This window comes from Mixophyes fleayi, chromosome 7 (genome assembly GCF_038048845.1).
Source record: "Mixophyes fleayi isolate aMixFle1 chromosome 7, aMixFle1.hap1, whole genome shotgun sequence".
NCBI lineage: Eukaryota > Metazoa > Chordata > Amphibia > Anura > Limnodynastidae > Mixophyes > Mixophyes fleayi.
The window spans coordinates 123917173-123935642 of NC_134408.1; the positions used below are offsets into that span (position 1 = coordinate 123917173).

General features: G+C 39.5%; 1 protein-coding gene across 1 annotated transcript in view; it reads left to right on the plus strand.

Annotated features, from left to right (window-relative positions):
• Positions 1-18470, plus strand: part of LOC142098555 (dynein axonemal heavy chain 11-like) — a 325973-nt gene that overhangs the window by 106024 nt on the left and 201479 nt on the right. The window contains exons 23-25 of the mRNA XM_075181390.1: positions 12264-12347; positions 17119-17277; positions 17354-17476. Coding sequence (XP_075037491.1) covers positions 12264-12347; positions 17119-17277; positions 17354-17476 — 366 coding nt within the window. The remainder of the gene's footprint in view (positions 1-12263; positions 12348-17118; positions 17278-17353; positions 17477-18470) is intronic.

The following is an 18470-nucleotide window of genomic DNA, read 5'->3' on the forward strand; positions in this document are numbered from 1 at the left end:
TTTCAGTGGTTACTACTTAAACGTAATGGAAAGGAATACATTGTAAAATATAGCATCCCGAATGGAAATAGCATAAACATATGAAAAAATAAAGTACCTAGAGGTAAAATACCTATTCAATTAGGTTTCCGGTACGCGGCAACGTGCGTTACCGTGGAACCTGCGCACTGCAGGTAATACGGTATCGCAATTTTCGTTATTCCACGTTATTGCGGTACCGTGGATTAACTTCGTGACCCGTTCTGGCGCGATCCCGCAGACCGGAAACCTAATTGAATATGCCCCCTAATGCCTAAAAAGTAAGAGATTAAATCGGTTTATTAATCTAGAAGGTTTTCAGTCTACTGCATAAATAATTTCAAGGATTTCATGAAAAAAGGTGACTTTTCACATTCAGAAAACTGAGTTAAATCCAAGATGAATGAGTCAGTTGCCTTAGCCCCCCGGCTCATCAAAGCCCCCACTGGTGTGCACATCACACCTGCATGCAGTTACACTAAGCGTAAGCGTGCTTGCAAACAGGTCTGGCCTTTTACCATTGCGACCTGTGAGAACATAAAGGTACATTTATGACAATATTCTTATGCTTAGATAGAATTGAGACAGAACTAAGTGTCTTATTTTTTCCTGAAAATACATAATATTTTTATTTTGTCACACGGAAAAAAATAAATCATGTGCAAAGTGGCTGAAAATGTCTCATATAAATCCCATCTGGTGACAATTACCTCCAGGACCTAAAGCACGGCTATTACAGCTGGCTGGTAGCGCTGGCCAGATGAACACTTTTATTTTCTGTTGTAAGACTGAGACATTTCTCTGTATGCAGTGGAAATGTAGCAGCTATGTTCTTGCTCGTATATGACATCAGTATTTGAACACTTGACCCAGGGGCACATAAGGGGGTAGAACATTTTGGATGACCGTTGCTATAATAGGCACAAAAAAAAAGAAGGTAAAAATAATTTTACTCCCATTCAGGTAAGATGACATTTATAAATGCATTTTTCAGTTTGCATTCACCCTTCTGGAAAATGTGGCGTTTACAGACTTTTTGTTTTTGTTTCTTTAATTTACTTATTTATTAAATTGTATTTTGTTTATGTATCTTTTTTTTTACTCCCCTTCACAACACGCCACCACAGCTAGCAGGAAAAACAGCCGCTGCTACTCTTCCAGTGTTCTAGTAGCGACTGATGGTTTTCTGTGAGGTAATATCACCACTGACAGGACCAATGGGAAAAGAACGGTATGGCTCCAGGTGGTCATGCTGGCAAACACATTTTGAAGTAGAGCCGGTTCACTAGTAATTGTGGGAATGGGTCTCCTGCAGTTTAGCCAGTGGTGGTTCAGTTGGGGGTCGTGAACAATAGATTGTATATATGATGAGTCTGGTATATGGGAAGCACTGAAGATTGGTTTCTATAGGTGCACTGGAGACTGGAGGCACTGAAGATTTGGCACCGTAGACTTGTATTTGTGGTGCACTGGAGGCTGTTTCAGACAGTGGCTCTGGAGAAACTGAAGACTGGTATAATTTTGTAGGCAGATATCACATAGAACACTGGAGGATGGTACTGAATATGTAGGGACAGTGCAGGGGCCATATGTAAGGCCACTGGATGATAGTACTGAGTATGTGGGAACACTGCAACTTTGAGGGTACTGGAGTATTGTACTGCATTTGTGAAGACGCTGGACGCTGGTATATATGGGGTCACAGCTGGTTCCATATCGCTTTACAATTGGAAACAAACAATAAAACAATACTAGGTAATAAATGCATACAGAGAGGTAAGAGGGCCCTGCTCACACCCCTATAATCTATGGGACAATAGTTTGATACACAAGGGAAAGTGCTACATCATATTGAATATTAGTCCAGCTAGAATGCAAAGGTTACAAAGTATTTAGCGGGCTGTATGCTCAGTCACACAACTATGTTGGTCAGAGGGTTGTTGTTGACTTGTGTTAGGTGTGTAGAGGGTAGTAATAGGGTAACCTAGGGAAATTAAGATGGCGATAGTGGAATATTATAAGCTTCTCTGAAGAGGTGGGTTTTCAGAGAACGCTTGAAGGTTTGAAGACTAGAGGAAAGTCTTGTGGTGTGAGGGAGTGAATTCCATAAAATGGGTGCAGCTCGAAAAAGTCCTGTAACCGAGAATGGGAGGAAGTGATGAGAGTGGAAGAGAAACGCAGATCTTGTGTAGTCGAGTTGGGAGATATTTTGAGACAAATGAGGAGATGTATGTTGGTGCAGCTTTGTTGATGGCCTTGTATGTTAGTAAAAGAATGTTTTATTGGATTCTTTGAAAAATAGACAACCAATGTAGAGACTGACAGAGTGACTCAGCAGACGAAAAACGATTTGCAAGGAAAATCAATCTATCCGCTATGTGCAAAATAGATTGTAGGGGCTTGAGTCTGATTTTGGGAAGACCAGTAAGGAGGGAATTACAATAGTCAATGCAGGAGATTTTGAGTGCATGAATTAAAGTTTTTACAGTGTCTTGTGTGAGATATGTAAGTATTCTGGAAATGTTTTTTAGATGTATGCAGCATGATGTAAATATAAAGTTGATGTGGGGAGCAAAGGATAGTTGCGACTAAAGGAATACACCTAGGCAGTGAGCTTGCGGGGTGGGATTTAAGGTCATGTTGTCAACAGAAAAAGAAATGAAAGGCAGGAAGTTTCTATTGTTGGTTGGGGATTTTATTAATTCTGTTTTTGAAAGATTGAGAGGATAGATAAATTTGTGTATCATCCGCATAGAGATGATACTGAAATCCAAAGGAGCTTGTTAGTTTTCCAAGAGAAATGGTGTAGATAGAAAATAGCAGAGGACCTAGGACTGAGCCTTGTGGTAGACAACTGATAAAGGAAGCAGAGTGGAGGTTATTCCAGAGAAATTAGTACTGAAAGAACTATTAGACAGGTAGGATGAGAACCAGGATAGGAGAGTGTCGTGAAGACCTAGAGATTGTAGCGTCTGTATGAGGAGTGGTGGTGAATAGTGTCGAATGCAGCAGAGAGATCCAGGAGAAATTAGAAGAGAGTAATCACCTTCAGTTTTAGCTGTGATCAGATCATTGACAACCTTGGTCAGCGCAGTCTCTGTGGAGTGTTGAGAGCGAAAGCCTGATTGAAGAGGATTTAATAGGTTGTTTGCAGAAAGGAAACATGTGAGGTGAGTGTAGGCAATTCTCTCAAGAAGTTTGGAGAGGCTGAGAGATGGGGTGGTAATGTGAGAGAGCGTTTGGGTCCGAATTTTGTTTTTTAGAATAGGATTAATTATTATTATTATTATTATTATTATTATTATTATTATTATGCTTTATTTATTATGTGCCACAAGATTTTTGCAGTGCTGTACACAGTACAAACAGTAGACTATACAGGGTGAAACAGTACTGAACAATAAACAAATAATACCAAGACTTCAGAAACTCCAGGCATGGCTATTGCAGTAAAGATGGAGCAGAAGAACAGATATAGAGACAGGAGGAAAGAGGGCCCTGCTCATAAGAGCTTACATCCTAAGGGAGGGTAAACAGACGTCAGGCACAGAAGCGAGTAAGTAATGGGGATATAGCAAGGAAAGAGTGAAGAGAGGGGCCAAGAGGAGAGAGGAGATAATGAGCGGAGGAGATAAGAAAGGGTTAGGTGGATGGCTGGTAGACTTTAAGGAACAGGTGAGTTTTAAGTGCCTGTTTGAAGGAGCACAGGTTAGGGGACAGACGGATGGAGCAGGGAAGGTCGTTCCAGTTAATGTGGGCAGCACAGGAGAAACCTTGGATTCTGGAGCGGCATGAGGTGATCAGAGTGGAGGAGAGGCAATGGTCATTGGCTGAATGCAGGGAGTGGGCGGGAGTGTGAATGGAGAGGAGGTTAGAGATATAGGGTGCAGTAGACTGGGAGAGAGCCTTGTAGGTGATGGTGAGGAGTTGGTGTGAAGGTTGCAGTAATCAAGACGGGAGATGATTAGTGCATGGATGATTGTTTTGGTGGCATCCTGAGAGAGGAAGGGCCTCATGCGGGCAATGTTGCATAGTTGGAAGCGACAGGCTTGGGCAAGGGATTGAATTTGAGGAGCAAAAGGGAGAAAGGAGTCGAGGATGACGCCCAGGCAGCGGAGTTGGGTGCCAGAGGAGATGGTGGTATTGTTAACAGCAATAGAGAGGTCAAGGTGGGAGTAGAATCTGGAAGGAGGAAAGACATTGAGTTCAGTTTTAGAAATCTTAAGTTTGAGAAAGCGTGAGGATATCCAGGAGGGGATGGCGGAGAGGCAATCAGATACACGAGAGAGGAGGGTGGAGGACAGATCAGGAGAAGAGATGTAGAGTTGAATGTCATCAGCATAAAGGTGATACTAAAGACCTAAGGAGGAGATGAGAGCACCAAGGGAGGTAGTATAGAGCGACAAAGAGTAGAGGACCGAGAACAGAGACCTGAGGGCTCTTACAGGGAGAGGGGAGGGGGTGGAGGAAGAACCAGATGTGGGGACAGAGAAGCAATGGTTAGCAAGGTATGAAGTGAACCAGGCGTGGACAGAGCCAGAGAGGCAGAGAGAGAGAAGATTTTGCAACAGGAGGGGGTGGTCCACAGTGTTGAAGGCCATGGAGAGGTCGAGGAGGATTGGTAGGGAGAAGTGATCCCTGGGTTTGGCTGATAAAAGATCATTAGTAATTTTGGCCAGGGCGGTTTCGGTGGAGTGGAGGGGGCGGAAACCAGATTGAAGAGGGTCGAGGTGGGAATTGTCTGAGAGGTATGCTTGAATAGAGATGGAAAAATGCCAGTAGAAAGAAAGAGATTACAGATTTTAGTTAGAAATCTGTAGAAATCTAGTTAGAAATCTGGTGGAATGAGCACAGGAGACAGGGACCTACCAATTTGTTGTTCAAGAGGACAGGAGGTAGAGTAGGAAGATAAGAAGAGAGTAGAAACTTCCTCTTCATTTGTGGGATCAAATGAGAGGGTGTCAGAGGATGCTGGGAAGTAATTGAACTGATTGCTAGTCAAGGGAGATGATACCATTTCAATCTGATCTTATCAATCTTGGTCTTGAAACAGGATGCAAAATCCAGGGCACTGATGATAGAGGGTTTGGGGTGAGAGGATTGAGAAGAGATTTAACTGTTAAAAATGCCTTTGGGGTTAGAAGGTTGAGCGTGGATGAGAGATTGGAGGTATGTTTGTTTAGCAGTGTCCAGAGCATTTCAATAGGAGTGGTAGATAGCAGTATATGCACTGAAATCATTAGAGATACAAGATTTACGCCAGTGGTATTCAACTTTATGAGAAAGTTTTTGGAGAGTTCGTGTTACTTTAGTGTGCCATGGTTGACAACGAAGTCTACGTGGAGTATGAAGAGTCGCTGGAGCTACTTGATCAAGGGCAGTTGCTAGGATATGGTGAAAATAAGGAACTGTCATATAAGGGGAGTATATAATACTTATGTCCTTTTTTTCCTATTCCATACATGCAGAAATATTTAACCATATGCCATGCCATGCACGGTATACTGTGACTATTTTTTCATATAATACTCCCTGTAAAACTCTGTCTTATCACAGTATGGAACATTAAGTTTGACCAAAAGATCATCCTATAAAAACAAATTCAAGTTGCCAATGTAAATTATAAGGATTTATTTACCACAATTTAAAATTAAACTTAGGCCACAAATTATATTGAGCCAGCCCTGGTTAAATGTTTATATGCTTTTTAACACTATATATTAGAATACGAAATATATTAAATATTGGAAAGTTATCCGTCCAGTGATCCCCACCCCTCCTGTGTACAATTACCTTTCCCCAGTGTTCAGCCACCTCTTCCTCATGTCTCCCATGTTACTTCACCTTTCCCTAACGCCACCTGTGTTCCCATATCTCTCTCCTGTCTCCTTTGTGTACTTACATTTTCGCTCATATATCTCGTGTCTCTTCAACTTTCCATAATATTGCCCCCTCTGTTACTTCACCTCTTCCGTTAACATCTATTTCACTGTCTATATATGAATATATTCATATATGTTAATTGTAGGGTACTATAGGTATGGAGTTATGATGTAATGGCCTTGCAGATTTAATTTATTAGGATACCCACAAGCCAATGTGAATTTAATTATTTTGTCTAGATTATAGCTGTTGACTTCTTTAGATTTTTTTTTATTGTAATTAATAAATTAAGATTTTATAAACTTTGTTGTTTGTTATTATGTTGTGTAGATTGGTAAATACGCTACCAGAGTTTCTTTTTTTCTTTTTCTAGTTGGTTATTTAATTGGAATGTACAGTGGTTTCTTGTAAAAGCGGTGGTCCTGTATTAACATATTTAATATTGTCCTTGCTTTTAAGGGAGCATTATATGCATGTACTTAAAGCCTCTCTGCAGCATAGTGTACTATGTATTTAATGAATGATCTCATAGATCTCCATTATATTTTACTAAGCATTACAGGTCCATTCAGCTAACGTTTTTTGTAACTATCAGCATAAAAATCGCTTAAAATAAACACCCTGTGTAAGTGGCCTAACTCATATTTCTGTTTAACCAGTTACACTAGTTATTTTAGGATCTGGTAAGTTTATGATAGTTTATATAAGGGTTACCACCTCGGGCATCAGACTGGCTAGGTACACACCTGACACCAACTATGCTATCTCCAGTCCTCTCACTATAGTCAGCAACCACTACTGCCCCCTTTAGTGTATGTCCTGTTTATCATGTAGCAACTTGCAACGCAATGATCGTAGGTTGAGTAAAAGTGCCCAAGATATTACAATTAATGTGCGAACCTACAATTATCAATCTTTACAAAGTAGGATAGACATCATTTCATTTTTTTTTTACTAAACATAGCCGAATAGAGTTAGTCATCCATATACATACATTATCATGCAATATATACATTTTTCACACAATACATACATTTCTATTATTGTATAAGGTGAGAAGGGAGCCATTTTGAAACCAATGTATTACAACGCTGCTGTCACACAGTTCTGTTCTGTTTTCCATGACCCACAAACAGGTCACTCAATTAGCTCATGTCTAATCTACACCAATTAATAAACTACATGGCAATGGTTGCTCCCGAGACTCTGCTAAATTAGTTGACATCAACATGCTCTGGCCAATTAAACATGGACGTTGATAAGTTTGGCTATTTGCTTTTCATCATTACTATAATTGCAAAGTCATTACCTTGGTGTGAAATTGCATTGCTAGCGAGAATTTTCTTTTTACAGAGAGGATAGGCCCAGCTACACTCGGCAACAAAATCAATATGAACAATTCTGATTAAACAAAATCTAGGAGGAAAATAATCTGTATGAAATGTATGGGTAATTCCAGATACATGGATAATGTCTGAGATTAGCCTGGCATTCATGGATAGTATATGACAGTGTTGGCTAACCTGTAACACTCCAGGTGTTGTAAAACCACAAGTCCCAGCATGCTTTGCCAATATATAGCAGCTTATTGCTGGTAGGGTATGCTGGGACTTGTAGTTTCACAACACCTGGAGTGTCACAGGTTAGCCAACACTGGTAAATGATAAACATGTCATCGTCTATATTAATGTAGGAGATATTGGAACATACAAAGGATTTAACGGTTCCTTCTTATGGGAGGAGAGGTACACCCACTGCGCCTGTACACACACTGCATATCATGCATTCAGTGGGAGTGGCGATCCATATTGGGTAGAATTGTTTGCTCTCCAATGGGAGAATATCTCATTCTTATAAATTTTCCCACACATTCAACCAATTAAACACACAATTCCAAATCCACGCCAATTCCATTGACTTTATTTTTATAATTCTCTGTTATAACCGTTTTCTGGTCCCTCTCCTTCAATCCTAGCTACTCATATCATCTCCTGTTACTTAATTAACTCTTTTCTTCCTCCCAACTGCTGCTCAACCAAACATCTAGCTGCACTATAGCACACCATCTGTATCCATTGTTCAATAAAACCCACTCCGTTCAATTATATGGACATACACACCAGCTGGTTAAACTACATCAAGCAAGCAGTGAATGGATTAAGAACCTATGGGACCCTAAGTAACATACCGGTCTGGGCCTCCTTCCCCTCTGGTTTGTCAAAAAAATCCACAAAAAAACATAAAAATGAGTTATGGTAATCTAGACCACTCAGTGCCCACTGGGCCCTGGCAGGAACCTAGGTTGCCTAAAGGATGATCCGACTATACTAGCAAGATTTCACTGTACCTAATGGATTTTTATCAGTTGTCAGTTCTCATTTCCCTTGTTTCATGCAGACTACACATAGTTTATGTGGACGTCTTCTGACCATGCTAACGGAGCTCCATCAGATCTGATTGAACAGCTCGAGTGCTAAATGTCCTGATCTTTCTGATTTGGCCATAGACATCTATGCACATGTATGGCCGAACTGACAGTGAGCTGACCACCTGACATTCAGGCGGTGCAGCTGTAAGCCCTCCAGATGCTCTCCAGCGGAGAGGAAGGTGGTATCCGTTTTTATAGACTTAAAACTCCAACTAAGTGGTATTCTTTATGGTTTTGCAAAATGATATAATTTATCAAACAAGTAGCACACTGCTATAACCCTGGCCAGAATGTTGCACAAAATAGCTTTAAAAATAGCATGATTGTTTAATCACAATTATACTGGGGTATACTGTGGTAAATGGCAAGTGTTGCCTTCATGCTAAAAAATGTAGGGGTGGATGAAGGGATGAATAGGGATGAAAGGTTAAATATATTTTCTCTGCTTTGTATTTCTCTGCTTACAAATTAGATTGTATTAGAATTTATAACCTTGTTTTCATTTTGTTTGTTGTACCGGTAAATGCTATGCGCATATCACTTCCAGGGGTGAGGGATCCAGTGAGGCTGGGGAGGCTTCCACTGAATTCAATGGAAAATGGCAGGTAACGCCATCCTGAGACGGCATTGCCATGCTGCGGAACGCAAAGCTTAATACAGGGTGATTCAAAAGTCGCAGTACACCCTTTTATTTCAAAAACTCTACAGGAATTGGGCCGATTGGCCGATTTCAAGATGGCGCCCATGTTTGGTACATACCGTAAAAGATAGACCACGTCACCCATACCTTACTGGAGTATTCAGTTTTCCCAATTTCCTGTAGAGTTTTTGAAATAAAAGGGTGTACTGCGACTTTTGAATCTCCCTGTACATTGAAATTGGAGAATTTTGCAGACCCCATATTGATATATGGGGTAGGGGCTGGTAGACTTTAGCCAGGGGGCAAACACATTTCACTGGCCCATAAGTATCGGCTCACCCTAAAAGTGGGTTTTCTATACAACATATATTTATCAATATAAAAAAGGCTATTGTAGTGTTGCTTACGCCAGTGATACTTTATTATTCTAACTGATAAATCTTAAATAATGAAAACAAATAATGCAGCAATAAACAAACCTCACTTTATATTGCATTTTATTTTCTATGTTCCTTCTCCCTACAGGACTTTATTTTTTGTATTTATTTTTACACATACCTGGCTGATTATATGGGGGTATAAATCATATAGCAATAGATTATATAATAATGTTCTATTACAGTACTGAACATTGGGGATGATTAATGAAAATGCAAAAAGCCCTTTTGCTTTAAAAACCTGGGGGCATATTTACTAAACTGCGGTTTTGAAAAAGTGGAGATGTTGCCTTTAGCAACCAATCAGATTCTAGCTGTCATTTTGTAGAATGTACTAAATAAATGATAACTAGAATCTGGTTGGTTGCTATAGGCAATATCTCCACTTTTTCAAACCAGCAGTTTAGTAAATACACCCACTGATGTTTTTGCCAGCAAAAGGGCTTTTTTTGCGTTGCACTATATACTAATAAGGTTGTTATTTGTTTTAGAGTTAGCCTAAAACAAATAATATGAGGGGTGCTACTGGGATGAGCAGAGCACTAGGTGTCAATCTGACACCCTGGCCCAGAGCTGGGTGGCCAGAGTGTACTTTAGACAGGGGGGTCCCTACGATGTAACATGATTATCATTTTAGACAAATACACAGACAATACAATGTGCACTACAATTAGGTGTACGCAGTTCTGCTTTCATGAGTAGTACAGTGTGAAGCAAGACATACCTCCCAACTATTGTACCAGTCAGACCAAATCCATGATTTATAATTAGGCCTCCGTCCAGCCCCAACATTAAAATAATATTATTCACATTTGATAAATAGATCTATTTCCCTCCAACTAGCCCTGACATTAAATTAATAGCGTACACATTTAATAAGTAAAACACTAAAGAAAAGAGAAAATAATATGTGTACTGGGACACTCATGGGGCTAGTTTAAATAAGAAATTAAATTTTATTAATAACTTATTAAAAGACATTGGTATATATTCGATAGAATAAGAAATCTGTAAAGTCTTTTAATAAGTTATAGCCTACCTCCCACATTATATTAAGATTCCCCTCCCTCACACACTTCATTAATTTAATGGCCCCCTCACACACACTACATTCATTTGTTGGCCCCCTCACACACACTACATTCATATGCTGGCCCCTCACACACACACTACATTCATATGCTGTCCCCTCACACACATTACATTCATATGCTGGCCCCTCACACACACTATATTCATTTGTTGGCTCCTTCACACACACTGCATTCATATGCTGACACACACACACACACACACACACACACTTACACACTACATTCATATGCTGTCCCCTCACACACACTACATTCATATGCTGTCCCCTCACACACACTACATTCATATGCTGGCCCCTCACACACACTACTTTCATTTGTTGGCCCCCTCACACACACTATATTCATTTGTTGGCTCCTTCACACACACTACATTCATATGCTGACACACACACACTGCATTCATATGCTTCCCCTTAACACACACACTACATTCATATGCTGCCCCCTCACACACACACACTACATTCATATGCTGACACACACACACTACATTCATATGCTGACACACACACACACACACACACACACACACTACATTCATATGCTGACACACACACACACACACACTACATTCATATGCTGACACACACACACACTACATTCATATGCTGACACACACACACTACATTCATATGCTGACACACACACACACTACATTCATATGCTGACACACACACACTACATTCATATGCTGACACACACACACACTACATTCATATGCTGACACACACACACACACACACACACACACACACTACATTCATATGCTGACACACACACACACACTACATTCATATGCTGACACACACACATACTGCTATTGAACCCCCCTCACTTACCTGGTTCTATCTTGGCGCGTCGGCAACAAGTTTTCATCTCTTCTTCACACATCGGACGGCACCAGTCAGCTGGTGCGCTTCCCATGTGACTACAAGAACAGCACACAGAGTGGGAGGGAGGGGTAGGGGCCAGCCACCTATTCTGTAGGGACCGGCCCAAAATAATCTTCTTTTGTCCGGCCCAGTCCACCCCTGATATGGGGTCTGTGTCAATAAACATTAAATGGGTTATGGCAGGAGTCATGTGATCTCTATGATTTCTCCTGCGTTAAACCCTTCATAAGTTATGCAATGGCCATTTTATGGCGAAAAACTACTTCGCCCTTTTTATAAATTGAACCCCTAAAGGCATATTCAATTCGGTTTGGTGATCGCGATTTTGCACGGCTGCTCGTGTAAAGTTACATATGGTACTGCAACATCGTGGATTTCCCTTTGCAACCCTATAGGGTGCACACGGAAATATGCAGTGTTACAACAACGGGATTTGTGCAGCCGCTAGTAATTGCGATCACCAAACCTAATTGAATATGCCCCTAAATATTATAAAGTACATAAATAAAGAATTTAGAAATAAGAATGAAACAACCTGGTATTTGAAAGAGTATCGGTGCAGTAACATACACAGAAACATATGTCATGTGCAGTCCTCAGAGGTATTACATATGTAAAATCATTATGTTGAACAATTTCCTTTGAAAGTGAATATCTAAGTCTTCAACTCCTTTCAATTCTGATTGATATGGGGATTTGAAAGGGAATGAAAATGTTGCAATAGGGCGACATAATATTATCTTTGTGGTTTTATTAATGGGCTGACACAGTTTGATGTTAGGTAACCAGTGAGTGCAGTGTATTACATGCCACCTTATGACATTTTACAGTTTATTCAGAAAGTTACAATTTGTGTTTTTTTATTAGACGAGCATTAGAGACTGGATGAAAACACCATGGAAACAGATAAACGTTGAACAAATGGATATGGAGCTGAGAAGGTTTGCAAAGGTAAAGAAAGATTTGCCATTATCAATTATACATGTAAGGTGAAGGTTTTAATAATTTGTATCATCCGCTCTGACCAACTCGAACATGTGTACAACATTCTGTCTGTGTTTTTAAGGGACATTATATTGAGAACAAAATATTTTGGAGAAATCTATCTATCTATCTATCTATTTTATACTTGCCAACGCTCCCGCAATGTCCGGGAGACTCCCGGAATCCGGGTAGGTCTCCTGGACTCACGGGAGAGCAGGAAATTCTCTCACATTCTGCCCACTTACGAGTGAAGTGAGCAGAATGGTAGCCGATTGACTGTGAATGACATCATTTTGGCGCGATTCACTGGCGTGATTCACTGTGAACTACATCATTTTGGCCCCACTCCTGCAACAAAATATTGATTTCGACACGCACGCGGGTGGCAAAATGATGCGATCCACTGTGCCCCGCCCCCTGTCCAGTATCTCTAGGAGGTGAAGTGTAAGGGCGGAGTGGGTGATGAATCAGAGGATGTGTGAGGAATACTAAATATATAAGATATTCCATTGCTTCTTGGCAGCCATCTTTAATATTTAAGATCGTTCTATGTAGACTTTTAATTCTTAACATAGTTTTCTCTTTATTTTTAGTTCCGTTTTGTTTTCGTTATGCAAGTGCACTAAAATAGATTGTAGTAGTAAAAGTATACAAACAAAAGTCCACACAAAATGCATGGAAGGCCATTACTAAAATGCATCTAAAGTGTATGTACATTTACATTAGTGTTTAGAATTTTTTCAGTGCATATGTGAACAATACAAGTTATTTGCCTTTTTAAATCTATCTCCTCCTGCTGACATTTCTGGTATAATGTCAGTGTTTCCAGGAAGAAGATACATGCTGGTACTTATAGTGTAGACAGAAAGTAGACCCCGGCAATGTGTTTTGGGGTGAGCATAGGAAAGAAGATGATCACAGTTCCTTTATGTTTTCATAACACGTTTAGCTGCATAATTCCAGATTTGATGTTCTACAGTCACCACTGTAATAGTTTGAAAATCACAGATCCTACTTAGAGGACAATAAACTTTACTTTTTACAATGTTGTATTTTTCTTTAGATGCTATGTACTGCATATACTGAGGGAGACACAGCAGTCCTCACTTCTGAAGTGAAGAAATAAAAATAAATAGTGCATAGGCATCATGTGCAATGTGTTCCTCTGGGGCTGGAGTAACTTAAAGCTGCATTATTACCTATAACCTAACCTGTTCGTTCCCCTCCCTGGAGCCCGGCGGCTGATCCATGCAGTGACTTTTCCTAGGACTATGTGGTTTGTATCACAGTATGTGAAGTGTAAGCCGAAAAGCCACAACAGAATTGTTCCGACACTTAATTGGTAATGTATCTTTAATGCGCTCCATACACTCAAAATGGAAAGTGACTTGGGGCTAGATTTGCTAAGCTGCAGGTTTGAAAAATTGTGGATGTTGCCTATAGCAACCAATCAGATTCTAGCTGTCATTTTGTAGAAGGTACTAAATAAATCAAAGCTAGAATCTGATTGGTTGCTATAGGCAACATCCCCACTTTTTCAAACCCGCAGCTTAGTAAATCTAGCCCTTTGAGTCATACCTCCCCTCTTGCAAGGGCCCGACAGTGGGATGGGGGTGGGGCACATCACTATGTGGGATATGGTCACGCCCCCAAAAGGCTGCCTAGCTGTAAAGTGCCTCATTGCCCATGAGCCACCTCCCTTCCCATTATGCTTAATTTGCATTCAGACTTGAATCAAATGATTCTTATTTAGAGTTAGGTGCAAATGTTGCCATGGTAACAAGATTGATAATTAGCGCTGATCTGTTCCAGCCTCTGTGCACCAAAACTGACTGCTCCAGTTATGTGTAATAACTAAACATCATATACGGTGACGCTCTACTCCATAGATAGAATGTACATTACTACATATCTTTAAACATTCAGATACAGAGTGGGGCAGCACGGTGGCTAAGTGGTTAACAATTCTGCCTCACAGCACTGGGGTCATGAGTTCAATTCCCGACCTGTGAGGAGTTTGCATGTTCTCCTCGTGTTTGCGTGGGTTTCCTCCGGGTGCTCCGGTTTTCTCCCACACTCCAAAAACATACTGATAGGTTAACTGGCTGCTAACAAATTGTCCCTAGTCTGTCTGTCTGTGTGTTTGTGTTAGGGAATTTAGACTGTAAGCCCCAATGGGGCAGGGACTGATGTGAGTGAGTTCTCTGTACAGCGCTGCTGAATTAGTGAAACGATATAAATAAATAAATAATGATGATGATGATGATACCTCTTCCCCATAGGATGTAAAGAGATTTTGTCAGCTTTTTTTTGACAGAATACAGTTTAATATCAAAAAGCAGAATATTTTCTCTTTAAAGAGATGCTTTGTCGTCATAATGACACTCCAGTCTTTTTAAAGGATGATTCAAAGAAGTACCACTTAAGAATTATGTGAGAGGATCCACTTATATAATCCTTCTGCTAATTGCTTAGTAATTATTTGTAGCTTTTTAAGTTCAGGTGACAAAATGGAAAAGAATGTGCTATATTGGTGTTAATATTGTGTAACCTGAGAACATTGATTCCTCTCAGTATTGTAAAGAAGATTTGCAGACTGGTCCAATGATATCGTTAACACACAATAAATTAGAATTTCAATAGTTATGATAATGAATATTTATAAAATATCAACAATGTTATATATGTGTACAATGTTTTAGTTAACATATGCATTGATTCTATTCATCATTGGATAACATTTTTTTTAATTAATTTTTTTTTTTATTGAATTTTTTCTACATATTTCCTGAAAATATTTTGAGAACATTAATGCGTATTTCTTAAGTAAATATCTAGTTACACATGTAAGTATAATGATAAAAATAGCAAATTGTTCTGTGAATTATACAGTACAGAATAAATAATAAAAATGTTAATCTAATTAAACTGCTGTGTGAGTTACCCTGTAATAAATAATTGAATATCTACCCCATGTAGAAAATACGAATTGTAGTTCTTAAACACGTCAGTTTTAAATAAATTAATAATAAGACAACCTAATGTGCATAATTATTCCAAGTCCTCATTATTTGTTAATTTATCATTTTATCCACAAAGTTTAAAGGTTTTTTTTCCAAAGGAGACATCTTCTGTATGACTTGTATTACTCACTACATGTAAGGTACATTTTTGGCAATATGATTTCTAGTAGTAAGGTTTATAAACTTGATCAGGGGCTTCATGCGCAGGAGCCCCCCCTCCCCCGACGCCCGGTCAATTATCGGCAACTACAGTCTGCATGAAAACTCTTAAAAATGGTTAAAGACGAGAGGAGATCCATTGCTGGCAAAGGGAAGAGTAAAAAGCCGCTGGCTACTAGGCTGCTTTGTTTCTCACCCTCGCCAATCCAAGCTCTTCCAAGTTGGCTCTGAACACAATGCATAAATTAATTTCTGGATGAGCATCACTGTAAATACACAGTAAGAGATGATATAAACAACGGCCCCTCATTTGCTTATTTAAAATCATTTCCAACCAAAGAGGACTTTGCAATGCAAGTTCCAAGAGCATGCAACTTGTGCATAATTCCGTCCGTATTCCATTCAAAAGGTTTCTTAAGATACCTTATGAATTGAATAGGGGTGGAAATACGCTCTGCATAAACAGTGCTTTCAATATGCAGACATATGTAACAGAATGAAGTTTGCGCACATGCATATGTACAATGATTTCACATCAGAACGCAAATAACTTTGATCATAATTAAAATAACAACTGCTAACAATATAATACTTTTTTTTTAAAGTTTTTCAAATATAATCCATGAAATTATTTAATTCCTGATTGAACAATTTTATTGGCCCCCCATTAGTTTAAATGACAGGGAAGGCTTAGCCTTTGGCTTTGGATACTGAACCTCTCTTGCTTGCTGCCTGTCCCGACTTCAGCCTATCTCTGTTTATCTTGGTAGGTTACCTCCCTCGACCATTTGAATATCCTCTGGATACCTCTTGTCTACCATCTGGTGTAGCTCTCTATGTCAATGGTGGCTTCCTATAGGTCAAGGCCTCTCTGAGTCTGATTCTAAGAATTTATCCGCCGTCAGTGGCAGCCGTGACAGCAGCATTCCATTCCAACAACACTACAGCACCAGAGGTTGCACAAAAACATCAGTCGCCAATGGCTGCTCTCCGTGGTAGCTGATAAAGCTTGTGCCTTAAGCATGCTATAGTCACAACCAGCTACAACTGTTTATCCAGTACCTTATGTATCATTTGTTTCCCACACCCCTTAGATTTTATGCTTTTACTATCTGTGTCATGTCATTGTATATTATTCATGTATCGTGATCCAATCAATGTTCAGCTCTGCATAATAATATGATGTGACTTTAGACGTGTTAGTAAATAACAACACTGAGATTGTGGCTCCTAGTGAATTGATAGAATGCGTTCTCGTGACTATTGATTCAGCTTACGAAAATTCTGGCCCTGCTATGTAAAGGAGAATGGTGCACTCAAAGCGGAACTAAAGTAGCTTTCTCAATTTTTCTGAAATGATTTGGCAAATATGTCAGTCCGTACATCTTATAAGGTATCTACCAGTATAAGTAAATAATTATTTTGTGACAGATCTTAGAATCAAGTTAGAGGCGTGCTAGATTGTGTCGATCATTATATAGAATATTGGAGTATATTTTCTTTAGCTTTCCAATTGCTTTTTTTTTAATTGAATTGCCTCATATCTGCATTTTTAGGAAACAAAGACACTAGACAAAGAGATAAGAACCTGGGACGTCTACTTGGGTCTGGAGTCCACTGTTAAAAATCTCATAACTTCACTTAGAGCAGTAAATGAACTACAGAACCCTGCTGTCCGCATGAGACATTGGTTGCAGCTAATGAGCAAGACCGGGGTACATTTCAACATTTACTTACTGCTCCTCTGTTACTACTTTACAGCCTGTCTTTACACTGTGTTTTGTCTCTAAGGTAAGATTTGTAATGAATGAAGAAACTGTCCTTGGGGATCTCTTGGCCCTGCAACTACATAGGGTGGAGGATGAGGTAAAGAACATTGTGGACAAGGCTGTGAAGGAGATGGCAATAGAAAAGGTTAGTGATAAAAGTGAAAGAAGTAAAAGACAAAAGTGATTTCTGCAGTAAAAATGAAATGCTTAAATTACATTAATCTATTTGTACATTAAAAGTTGTAAGGACCGAAGCAAGCTGAAGGTTGGTAACACATGAGTTGAGAGCTTTCATGTTTTATTTGCAGATAGCAGGCAGTGTAAGCACCAAATTCCGCCGCTGATACGCTGTATGAATGCTGCCGGTGTTAACACTGTGTGGCTGAAGTACGCGGGTGTTCATGTACCACAAGCCTAACACTGTTAAACAGTTTACCCATAAAGACTAGCAGAATGGTGGGAATTGTGAATTGTCCACAACCCTCTCGGCATTGACACGTGTGACTGTCTAATCTGATGAATCTGTGTAAAAAGGAAATAGGGGGCACCGCTGTGTAATACTGAGGTTTGCCATGGGTGGGATCACTGTTTTGCTATTGTCTGGCAGGGAATCAATTCCTATAACATTTTTAAAAAATTTCTGGAAGACATAAATGTACAAATAATATATCATGCTTAATAACATCTAAACTAATCATGTGACAGTTATATAGGAAAACCTATTAGTGATAATGATTACTGACCTCTAACGTGTGGTCAAAAATAGTATTCTAATGCTTGTTTCCCTGGAAGAGAGTCTAAGGGCCCCATTCATTAAGGCATGCAAAACTACCGTAAACCAGGCATACGCATGTCCATATTTAACAAGGAGCAGGTGTAGAGATACATCTGTTAATGAATATGGGTCTAGGTCTGCTCTGTTCTAGCAGACAATATACTGCAGGATACACCTAATACATGTGTGAAGCATAACGTCCCAAAAAAATGCACAGAAAAAGAAATCTATTCTGTTAATGTCGCCTGTTAATAATATAGTCATTAAAGACAAAACTTTTTTTTAAAAAAAATGTTCTTTTCATTTATTTATTTTTTTACCATAAAATACATTTATTAGGGTGCTATTAATGTTTTCTGTACAT